We start from the raw sequence: 12,925 nt of genomic DNA, 5'->3' as shown, positions 1-12,925 counted from the left end.
TGCAGCCTGAAGGAGAATGCTGGAGTAGAAGGGCATGTCAACTCAAGAAGCCCATAAAATATAATAATAACGATGATAATGATGATCATGATACTAATGATAATAATAATAATAATAATAATAATAATAATAATAATAATAATAATAATAATAATAATAATAATAATAATAATAATAATAATAATAATAATAATAATAATAATAATAATAATAATAATAATAATAATAATAATAATAATAATAATAATAATAATAATAATAATAATAATAATAATAATAATAATAATAGTAATAATAATAGATAAATAAATACAAAGATTGTTTTCCGTTCATGCTCTGCTGCCTCATTACCGCTGGAGCCGAGGAATTGAACAGGCGATGGTAGGAGACAAAGTAAAATCTGCGTAGTGTTTCTCGAAATGGCATCAGACACCTGCTGGATAAGTCTGCCAAGTGACGGGAACCACGATACCACTCATCTCGATGACACTAAATTTATATATTTTATATCTATATCTATCTATCTATCTATCTATCTATTTGTCTATCTATCTATCTATCTATCTATCTATCTATCTATCTATCTATATATATATATATATATATATATATATATATATATATATATATATATATATATATATATATATATATAGTTATATCGCAATTAAAATTGCGATATAACTCAGGCCTCATTGTGATGCCGGTCCCCGTGCAGGGTCAAAAGAGTTAGCCAAAAGAAAGGGATAGATATCTTGAAATCTCCCTCTTGCATGTGTTCAGGTCATAGGTACATGGAAATATAGAAGTAGGCATGGAGTTCCAGAGTTTACCAGAGAAAGGCATGAATGATTGGGAGTACTCAATATTTCCAGCAAAATTAAAGACAGGCAAAGTAATACCAGTCTTTAAAGAGGGCGAATCAGATGATGTAACAAATTATCGGTCAGTTTCTATCCTCAATTCCATTAGTAAAATATACGAACGTGCAATGTCAGATAGAATGGTAAGTTTTCTGGAACAGCATAGGGCTTTAACTGATTCACAATTTGACTTTCGCAGAAACCTCTCCCCTCAAGTTGCTATCACTCAATTAGTTGACAAAATACTTCAGGATCAGAGTAACAACAAATACTCAATTAGTATTTTTCTAGATCTCAAAATAGCTTTATATACTTTAAATCATAATATATTGTTCAATAAGTTACAAGACACGGTATTCGGAATGTATATTACAACTTGTTTAAAAAGTTATCTGTCTGAACGTATGCAATGTACTGTCTCAAGTAGTGTAATATCCACAGCTTCTGAGGTAACTACAGGAGTACCCCAGGACTCTTTATTAGGATTAACTTTATTTTTGCTGTATATTAACGATATTGTCAAATCCTCAAATATTCTAAGATTTATCTTGTTCGCAGATGATACCAACATTACTTGCTGAGTAACAGACATGGTCTTCCTAACCAAAACAATAAACCATGAATTGCGGTCAGTTTCCACTTAGTTGTTGGCTTATAAACTTTTGCTTAATGTCGAAAAAAAAAAAACAATTACTTAATATTTGCTGGCAATAAACCCATTACTAAAAATTTCAATATAATATTCTGCAATAGAATTATACATAGATCTTCAACAATCAAATACCTTGGAATTCTCATCGACGACAAACTTACCTGGAAAGACCACATCTGTCATATACATAGTAAAGTTGCAAAATCATCTGGCATCATGCATAAGATAAAACAATTATTAACCACTGAAACACTCATCACATTGTATTACACATTGATATATCCATATCTACAATACTGTAACATTGTATGGGGGAGGGATGGCTACTAAGACCACACTTAACTCACTAGTTCTGCTCCAAAAAAAGAATGATTAAAACAATAGCTCAAGTAGGTTTTCATGAACACACCACTCCACTATTTAAAAGGTTAAAGGTTTTAGAAATCATTGATATTTACAAGATGGAATGTCTAAAATTCATTCACTCTCAACAACAACATACTCATAATCTGTTTGTGTAACCAATACACATAATATAAATAAACGAAATCGTCATAATCTAAGACCACCTTTTCCCAAAACAGAATCTCAAAAACGATTTGTGACTTATTTTGGAATTGTAAATTGGAATGAACTCGCAGAAAACAAAAAAATATTACTAATAAACAGAATCTTAAATCAATTACAGAGAAACACATCATTGATAGTTATTGACGAAAAACATGTATCTAGTTATATTTGTATTAGGTGCTGAGTATGTACACCCAATAATTGTATATCCTAGATTCTGTGTGGCTTTACGTATGTATATACTGTATGTATGTTTATCTAGCTGCATATGTGAAAATGACAAATATTTTTATAAACGGTACTTTGGTTTGTTCAGGGTGGTTCAAGATAATCAATACAGGTTATTTATTTTTCATTAACTGTTATTCATTCAAATAAGCTTTTTATTGTATATATATATATATATATATATATATATATATATATATATATATATATATATATATATATATATATATATATATATATATATATATATATTTTTTTTTTTTTTTTTTACTTAAGCAAATAAATTCCATTGTAATCACTAGTCTCAGACAGTTATATCAGTTAGTTAATTTACTAGAGGCCTGTCAAAAATAACATATTTAACGGGCCCAGCCAAAAAATTTCATTACTATGTCAATACACTTCTATCTATATGGCTAAATAAACCATTTGAATTTAAATTTGAATCTGAATTTGAATTTGAGTACTGCTTAATTTTTGCATTTAAGAGGTTAATATAATAGGGATGAGAGAAAGAAGATAGTCTTGTGCAGTGAGGCGGCGGGAGAAGGAGAGGCATACAGTTAATAAGATCAGAAGAGCAGTTGGCATAAAATTTGCAGTAGAAGATAGTAAGTATCAACATTGCGATGATGAAAAAGAAACTGAAGACAGTCGGTCAGAGGAGAGGAATTGATAATATGAAAGCTTTTTTATTTCACACTTCTCAAAGGATTCCTGTGATCGTCTGGCTACCTGTGGGGAGGAAACTAAGGATACCAGTGGGCGCCTTGCTAGTGATGGAGACAAAAGGATACCAGTGATTGTCTGGGTATCGATACCAGTGATCGTCTGGCTATCAATGAGGGACTAAAGGATATCAGTGGGCGTCTTGCTATCGATGGGGGACTAAAGGATATCACTGATTAGCTGGCTCTCGATGGGGCACCAAAGGATACCAGTGATTAACTGGCTATCGATGGATAAACAAAAGATACCAGTGATTGGCAACTCTTTTGAAAAAGCAGCCTAATTGGGCGGGAAAAAAATCTCTCTTACTTAACAACCTTGGTCGACTTGTACACCAATAATTATTAACATGAGAGCACACACCCTACTTTGCCGTGGAGGTGCATGTGCTATTAGAAGATGGAAACCAAAACGCAAACTATGTTCACTATTACAGACGCTGAACCTTAATGAGTAAAAAAAAGCAAGTACAATCTATGCCTAAACAAAACATCACCCAAAAAATTTTTTTTACTATTTTCAGAGAATATAAGATTTTATAGAGGAATCACTACAGTTCATTTGAAGTTTGTAATGATTGATTAATAGGGATTCTGTCATTCTGAGCTGCTTTATCACTAATTATAAAATAAAAAGAATAAAAAACTGTTGAAATTTTCTTCTTTTATATAATGATTTAAGGAAAGAGCATGTTCCCTGATGTTATGAAAAAAAAAAAAAAAAAACTTCCCTGAGTTAGGGGTCTGTTGGTTCTAAATGATATGCCTTTCTGTTCCAACATTCACAATCTACCACTCCTGCAAAGAGCAACAGGGTGGCATGGGACCTTGAAAACCGTACCCAAAGGAATTAAGACTGTCAAACGCGTCTATCCTTAAAGAATGATAATGAGTAAATAAATAAAAACATTCACGAAAATATTTAACCTTGAACACGTTTCCAGAGGAATTTTCTGCCTTTTGAAAGCATAGCCAGACCACTTGCGATCCCGATAAACGTGTTTGGAATATATTTCTTCATTGAGAAATATCCCCCCAAAAAACACACTTCCATGAAAATATTTTCTGAAAATGTTTTGACTTTGAAAAAGGTGTCTGAAAGGTGCTTCCCTTTGAAAATGTGGCCTTAAGGCCCGTGATAATGTAATGTGTGTGTGTGTGTGTATATATATATATATATATATATATATATATATATATATATATATATATATATATATATATATATATATATATATATATATATATATATATATATATATATATATATATATATATATATATATATATATATATATATATATATATATATATATATATATATATATATATATACTCCTAACTTCCCTCGAAACTTCTGGCATATGGCCAAAAACGTCTCAAATAACTTTGCTTCTTTATCTTTCCCTCCTTTATTTCATCCTGATGGCACAACTGCCATCACATCTGTCTCTAAAGCTAAACTCTTCTCTCAAACCTTTGCTAACAAGTCCAGCTTGGATGATTATGGGCTTGCTCCTCTCTCTCCTCCTCCCTCTGACTATTTCATGCTTACAATTAAAGTTCTTCGTAATGATGTTTTCCATGCCCTCGCTGGGCTAAATCCTCGTAAGTCTTATGGACCTGATGAGGTCCCTCCTATTGTTTTCAAAAACTGTCCTTCCGTGCTTGCACCTTGCTTGACCAAACTCTTTCAATTATGTCTAGAAGTTTGCCTACATTCAGCCTATTCCTAAAAAAAGGTGACCCTTCTCATCTCTCAAATTACCGCCCTATAGCTTTCATCTCTTGCTTGTCTAAAGTTTTTTAATCTATCCTCAATAGGAACATTCTCAAACATCTGTCACTTCACAATATTCTCTCTGATCGCCAGTATGGTTTCCATCAAGACCGCTCTACTGGAGATCTTCTGGCTTTCCTTACTGAGTCTTGGCCATCCTCTTTTGGAGATTTCGTTGAAACTTTTGCTGTCGCGTTAAACATATCAAAAGCTATTGATAGAGCCTGGCACTAAGCTTTGATTTCAAAACTGCCCTCCTACGCTTTCTAGCTTTCTCTCTGCAACTTTATATCAAGTTTCTTTTCCAACCATTCTATTGCAGCCGTGCATGGTAGACTGTCAGTGTGCTCCTAAATCTGTTAACAGTGGTGTTCCTCAGGTTTCTGTCCTGTCACCCCCTCTCTTTATTTTATTCATCAATGATCTTCTTAACCAAACTTCTTACCTTATCCACCACTACGCTGATGATACCTCCCTACACTTTTCCATGTCTTTTCAGAGGCGACCAATCATTCAGAAAGTGAACAGATCACGCAGGGACACCACAGGACGCCTGACTTCTGATCTTTCTAAGATTCCTGATTGTGGCAGAGAAAACTTAGTAGTGTACAGTGCCTCAAAAGCTCAATTCCTCCATCTATTAACTCGACACAACCTTCCAGACAAATATCCCCTCTTCTTCAATGACGTTCAGCTGTTCGCATCTGCTACACTGAATATCTTCGGTCTGTCATTTATTCATAATCTAAACTGGAAACTTCACTTCCCATCTCTTGCTAAAACAGCTTCTATGAAGTTTGGCGTTCTGAGGCGTCTCCGCCAGTTTTTCTCACCCTTCCAACTCCTAACTCTGTATAAGGGCCTTATCCTTCCTTGTATGGAGTACACTTCGCATGTTAGGGGCGTTCCAATCACACAGTTTTGTTAGATAGTGTGGAATCAAAAACTTTTCGTCTCATCAACTCCCTTCCTTTGACTGGCCGTCTTCAGCCTCTTTCTTACCGCCAGAATGTTGTATACCTTTCTATCTTTTATCGCTATATTCATGCTAACTGCTCTACTGATCTTGCTAACTCAATGCCTCCGCTCCTTCTGTGGCCTCGCTGTACAAGGCTTTCTTCTTCCTCTCACTCCTATTCTATCCAACTCTGTAATACAAGAGTTAACCAGTACTCTCAATCATTCATACCTTTCCCTGGTAAACTCTGGAACTCCCTACCTGCTTCTGTATTTCCGTCTTCCTACGACTTGACTTCTTTTAAGAGGGAGGTTTCAAGACATTTGTCCTTGATTTATTGGATAACTCTTACGATCTTCAAGGGGACTGGCAACCCAGTGGGCCTTTTTTTTTTTTTTTGTTGGCCTTGGTTAGCTTCCCTCTTGCATATATATATATATATATATATATATATATATATATATATATATATATATATATATATATATATATATATATATATATATATATATATATATATATATATACACAGACACACACACACACACACACACACACAACAGTCCGGTAGCTCAGTGGTTAGAGCGCTGGCTTCACAAGCCAGATGACCGGGGTTCGATTCCCCGGCCGGGTGGAGATCTTTGGGTGTGTCTCCTTTCACGTGTAGCCCCTGTTCACCTAGCAGTGAGTAGGTACGGAATGTAAATCGAGGAGTTGTGACCTTGTTCTCCCGGTGTGTGGTGTGTGTCTGGTCTCAGGCCTATCCGAAGATCGGAAATAATGAGCTCTGAGCTCGTTCCGTAGGGTAACGTCTGGCTGTCTCGTCAGAGACTGCAGCAGATCAAACAGTGAATTAATTACACACACACACGAAAAGGAGTGTAAAAGTATTGAAGAAACACCTCTGGGAAACATTGTACTTTTCATTTAATAAACTTTAAAACTTTTTTTCAATTATGATCACATACTTAAAACATAATGAGGAAAAACACATCTTTTAATGTTTTTGACTATGGTAGTACATGGCATGTTTAATGTTGCCTTTCTGGAGAATGAATAAAATAAAAGATAAAGCCATCCTCCACTTTATGATATCTTTGTAGCATTGCTGCAACTGTAGCTACTCTCTGTGACCGTTGTTAGCGCAAAATGTACAGTCCACAGTACGTACCTTCAGAGATAATAATATTTTGATAATGTGATTATGAATGTCTACCACCATTCCATTCTCTATCTCAAAATTAGAGAAAAAGAGTTTTTGTATCACTAACTTAAATAATATGCAAATACTTTACATAATTACGGATAAAATCATTCATAAGGCACAATAACTCCCACATATAAATACATTTAGACGCAAATAACTTATAAAAAACTATAGTGCATTTCTTTGTTCTATTGTCTGCACATGTCTTTGTATACATATCCTATCTTTGTATACTGTGCAGTATAAAGAACTCCTGACTCCCTTCATCACTAATGAGCATGATCTAAGCCGCTGTCTTATCGCTATGCGGATAATCTTTCAGAATGAGTTGATTACATATTTACTTATTTATCTATTCATTAATCATTCATTTAACTGGTTACTTAGTTGGTTAATGAGAGTGACCAATATTAAGTGAGCGAGTGATTTTGTTAGTTATTTAATTGGTTGGTTAGTTAGTTTCTTTGTTAGTTAACAAGCTATTCAATTAATATTTTTTTAAGGAACACAATCACTTTCAGTAAGCCACAAGAGCAATAACATGGGCAGTAATTTGGACCAATATATATATATATATATATATATATATATATATATATATATATATATATATATATATATATATATATATTGGACTTGGTTGTGGGGAAGCCCTGAAGCATGATAGCAAGCTTTTTTCCCTGAGACAGATATACCTACATTGTCCTTTGCGAAACTTATTTGCTGGACGTAATCATGTTGTAAGTAAACTTCAGTACATTTATGTTTTAGTGTCTTATGATGATGATAATACTCGTAATGAAGATGATAAGACTCAATAAATTCTTCACTCGTTATTACCTGGACACAGCGCTTTCTTCCACACCTACAGGTCCAAACACTCTATAGAAGGTGTTCTCAACCTCGGGCACGCGTACCCCGAGAGTTACGTGAGAGGAATTTTGGGGGTACGTGACAGGTTTCTCACAATGTTTCGATTTTGAATAGCTCCAAACCTGTTTGTAGAAAGTTGCTTTCATTACACTGCATTGCCACAATGATAGAAAATGTCTGATATGATTCTGTTTTAGTAAATGTATTGCATGCTAGCAGTCAGCCTCATAGTGTTTTTCTGTGAAATAATAGCTTTTATTAACACTACCTCATAGTAACATACTCACATCAATTGAAAATTTGTATGGTCTACATATGTAACATAATTTAAACTTGATAAACTAATTCAATAAACTACGCGTTTCTTTTTTTTTTTTTTTACCTTTCCTGATGTTACATTGAGGGTATGGGGTCCGTGACCAATACTGAAAGACTTCAAAGAGTATATAAGATTAGAAAGGTTGAGAACCGTTGCACTAGATCAGTGGTTGCCAAACTGGGGGAAATTTCCCCCTGGGGGAAATTTGAAGCTACCAGGGAGGAAATAATTACACTACTTACTAAATAAAATAATCTCAAAGTCAAATCAAAAGTCCTTTTATTTGTTACTAATCGCTCTCTATGACTATGCTTAGTTGTTACTAACTGCTCTCTATCCACTTTACTCTGTAACTATAAGTTTATCAGTATATTTGTACATTTGAAAAATAAATTAGTAAATAGTCTCAGTGTGTTTTAACTGCTCTTGCTCTCATATATACATGAAGGGGGAAATCTGGGTGCAGGGGGAAGTGACAGAAAAAAGTTTGGGAACCACTGCACTAGAGTCTAGAAGGTGTAGTGGAGTGGCGGCAGTAATCAGACGCATGTGGGAGGATCAAGAATCTCACTCCTTGGGGAACAATGGGGAAATCCTTATTACGTCTTTATTTTCGTCTTCACTCTATACTGTGTGGACAAGTATTGGCACGTGGTGATACCGTTAGGTTTTGAAGATTTTTCTATCTAACAGATCTGAAGGATATATCACTTTATCATATAATAAAGAAAACAACTCAAAACAGTTTATGGAGAATGCTTACGAAATTCAAGTGGCAAAATCGTCACTTGTTCCATTGTATCAGTCACTCGTGACTCCCTTAACGGTATCACCAATCACACCCTAGCACCGAAACAGCTATGTACACCCTATATCATGAATGATGATTTGTAATGCGTAATTAAAAGAGTTTTCTGCTGAACTGCTGCACCTCTGAGACGTCACGTTGTTTATCGATTGGCGGCAGGCGCTGGTCCAGTACAGCCTCACTCAGTGAGCCACGGCCACACACAACCCACAAAGCAGCATGGGAAGGTCCTATGGTTACGCGCCCTCTCACATTGTCTTCAGGTGGCCTAACTGGAGAGCAAGAATCACAGAGGACTCCTTTTCCAGGAGAGTGATTCAGGAAGCCCCCGAGCACAAGCATCCAGCGTCAGGGGGCGTGGCTCGCCACAGCTCCCAACACATGCAGCAAGGCTCGCTGTATGGTAAGTCCACACGCCTCAGTCCTGTGACTCACCCCTGGCTTGTACTGCTTCTAAAGAACTGTGATAGGCGTCAGTGCTCATCTGTCATATACAAAAACAATTATATTTATCTACATGACTGTGGGCAAGTGCACAAAAACTCATCTTGGTTTTGATAATTCTGAAAAAGATCGTGACCATTGAATGGCAATGCCTTAAGTATAACGTTTTCAAGCTCTGTTGTTAACTTTATTGATAAGTATTTCTCCTCAAGCTGGCCATTGCATCAGGTTACTGCCACAATAGTGTCTTCGTCTGTATTCGTCACTGTTTGTCATTGCACACACACACACACACACACACACACACACACACACACACACGATGTTTACGTACGAGTAGGCTGCTGCGCTAACCTATCATTTTATGATAACACTAACTAAATTAGCATCATTCTCGCAACTCTCGTAATTCTGATTCTAACATTATGTTCTAATGACAGAAGAATCGTAGCATGGAGAACTAAGAAAAATATGACGAGACGTAACGTAAACTACGCTGCGTTGCAAACCAAGTAGCGGAGAAAAGTAAGAATTCAAGTGAATCGATCCCGCAAGGACTCAAGAACATCGTCAAGGAATTATCACACACACACATACACACACACACACACACACACACACACACACACACACACAGTTGGATAAATGTAAATATGGGCCCCGCTCGAACCCTGTACAACTAGGCAAACACACACACACACACACACACACACACACACACACAGTTGGATAAATGTAAATATGGGCCCCGCTGGAACCCTGTACAACTAGGCAAACACACACACACACACACACACACACACACACACACACACACACACACACACACACACACACACACACACACACACACACACACACACACACACACACACACACACACACACACACACACACACTTCATCCATACATTCTATATTTTATGTATCTCTATATACGGATATTGTTCTCAGATTCGCCTCCAACCGTGAGTGGCCAGTGGTGTGCGTGGGGGCTGGCGACAAGGTGGCTGCGGCAGGTCTGGTGGCCAGGGAGGTGGTGCTGTGGCAGGGGCCTGCCGCACCCTTCTACCGTGACCACAAGCATTACCGCTACTGTGTGAGCGGCAACAACTGCGTGATGGCACAAAAGTGAGTTTTTTTTTCCTTGAACTAGAACATTTATTTTCCGACTTGCTGGATTTCATTACATTCAAAATCAATAGATGGAAAGCTAGATACAATTTAACGGCGCACTTGCATTGTGGGTACGAAACACGAGAGGCGTGTTTATGCACTGTCATGTACAGGTAGGTCATGTGCTTCCTGTATTGTTCATGGCCTCTGCTTGTTTTACCTCTGTGCTAGGAATAATGTCAGCTGGCATCGAATTGACACATTTCAAGCAAGAGATACAACTTGAAGTATTCATAAGCTTTATTTGCAAGATTGTTTAACTCCCGATTATTCGAATTAATGATTCTTGAATATATTACAATGCATGATTTATTATATGTATTATAAACAATTCACTCTATGCTAGTACCTACTACAAACTCTCTCTCTCTCTCTCTCTCTCTCTCTCTCTCTCTCTCTCTCTCTCAGGAGTGGGAGCTGTCATTATAACACATGAGACATGTTCCAGGTCGCTCGTGACATGGGTCGCACGCCGCCTCGCCTCAGCTCCGGCCCGGGATAATAAGAGCCCTACCTGCACTTCCTTATTGTTCAAGGAAGGCCTCTCTTCGTTCCCGCCGCCCGCCACACCGCCCCATGGTTCACTGCACGGTCTACGTATATCGCAGTTCACCGCTTCCTTATATACGAACCCTTAATGAAGCTTGTGTGATTAACCTACATCTAGAACATAGTCAAAACTGCCACCTTCCCATATGCAGTTATTAATATAATCAAACTGTTCTGCTAACTGTAGAGTACAAAACAAATCGGCTTGAGTGTGCGTGGAGTGACAGTGCAAGGAATATCTATCAGTTATAAAGAGCTGCTGAAAAGTATGATTACCTGAGAAAAAGTCAGTCGTGATTCCCTCCCTACGGCTTGGAGTTGACATGGTGATGCGCCACGCTGTTTAGTGGACCCGCCGTGCTCTGGGTGCTGGCTGAAGAGTGTTCCACGCCCCTCGACTAAGATACATCAGTTACTGGGGTTACATAACATGTCCATATGTGATTTATCAAAACTGTGATATATGTGTATATATATATATATATATATATATATATATATATATATATATATATATATATATATATATATATATATATATATATACAAAGAAATTTAAATTGTTAATGGCTGTGTTCTACTTGATTAGATAAATAAAGTAAACGTGCTGTGACCACAATCTTTCCACTGAAATTGTAAGTAATTTTCTCCAACTCTACCTGTCCCTGCGTCCGGCAACGCCTGCATGCACCGCTGCCGTGTTGCTCGTGGTGATGTGCACTCTTTAAGCAGTCTTTATTCAGATACAGGAATGACGAAGGCATTTCATCAACAAAAGTCACTGATCAAAATAAAATGTTTAAATGAATTGTTAGCTGGACAGACAGACACTGTATATCAATGGGGACATTGGGATTAGTGTTGGTAGTGAGCTGTATGACTATAGCATCACACGCAAGTAACTCCGAATGTAAAGAATAACTCCTCCGCCAGTTATTCCTAGATGGTTACAGGTTAATCTGTTACAGCGATGGAGGCAAAAATTTAGGGATGGATGCTTCAAGTTTAGTTTCAAGTAGACATATCTCAGTAAATATTATGGCAGCTGTCATGTCGTTAATGAGGAGTGGCTCTTTTATAAAACTGGCGTATCCAGAAGACCACAACAATTGCAAAGGAACAGATTTAATAGGGTGGAGGAATTGTTAGTGGTAAGTCAATCTTACCTATGAGCTACCTATGAGTCTGAACTTCAGACTCATAGGTAGCCGTCCTCTCTCAGCGTGAACCACACCTTGAGTCCTTGACTGTTTCTTACCTTCCAGACACATTTGTACCCTTGATCAGAGGTCAAGGGAGCATAACAACATGCGTTATCAAATCTCGCACGTCCCCTCTCCTTTTTTTTTTTATTCATTTTTTTTTTTTTTTTTTGTTTATGTGAAATTGTATTTTTTTTTCTTGTACTGCTATTCTAGCATTGTTGAGGAAAACCAATTTCTGTTTGCATTGAATTTTAAAAATGAAAGCGAATCAAACAAATAATACATTCACGAGGCATTTTTCTAAGTAACTAAACATTTGATTCAAAAGGAAGGAGGAAAAAAAAATTAAACATTAGCAAATTTGCAAAACTGACTTACAGTTCCGAGAGCTAAATAGTTTGAAAACATGGCATATAATAATTGGAAATACTTATGAGACTGAAGCACAATTTTATAAACTAAATATCAAATATGATGACATGTAAATAATGATACGAATTCTCACCATTGAAACGTAAGGAAACTTAATAACTCCAGTAAATAACTGTAACCAAGATATGCACTGT

At 36.5% G+C, this 12,925-nt stretch overlaps 1 protein-coding gene across 1 annotated transcript; it reads left to right on the top strand.

Moving 5' to 3' along the window:
- The first annotated feature begins 9,130 nt into the window (after positions 1-9,130).
- LOC123520016 lies at positions 9,131-11,247 on the top strand. The gene is made up of 3 exons (XM_045281813.1): positions 9,131-9,389; positions 10,384-10,560; positions 11,054-11,247. The coding sequence occupies exons 1-2, from the start codon at positions 9,206-9,208 to the stop codon at positions 10,530-10,532; spliced, it is 333 nt and encodes a 110-aa protein (XP_045137748.1). The 5' UTR covers positions 9,131-9,205; the 3' UTR covers positions 10,533-10,560; positions 11,054-11,247.
- Positions 11,248-12,925: the final 1,678 nt, after the last annotated feature.

The sequence above is a fragment of the Portunus trituberculatus genome, chromosome 46 (genome assembly GCF_017591435.1).
Source record: "Portunus trituberculatus isolate SZX2019 chromosome 46, ASM1759143v1, whole genome shotgun sequence".
In the NCBI taxonomy this organism is placed as follows: Eukaryota; Metazoa; Arthropoda; class Malacostraca; order Decapoda; family Portunidae; genus Portunus; species Portunus trituberculatus.
The sequence above is the reverse complement of the archived record's forward strand: the minus strand, read 5'-3'. Positions and strand labels throughout refer to the sequence as shown.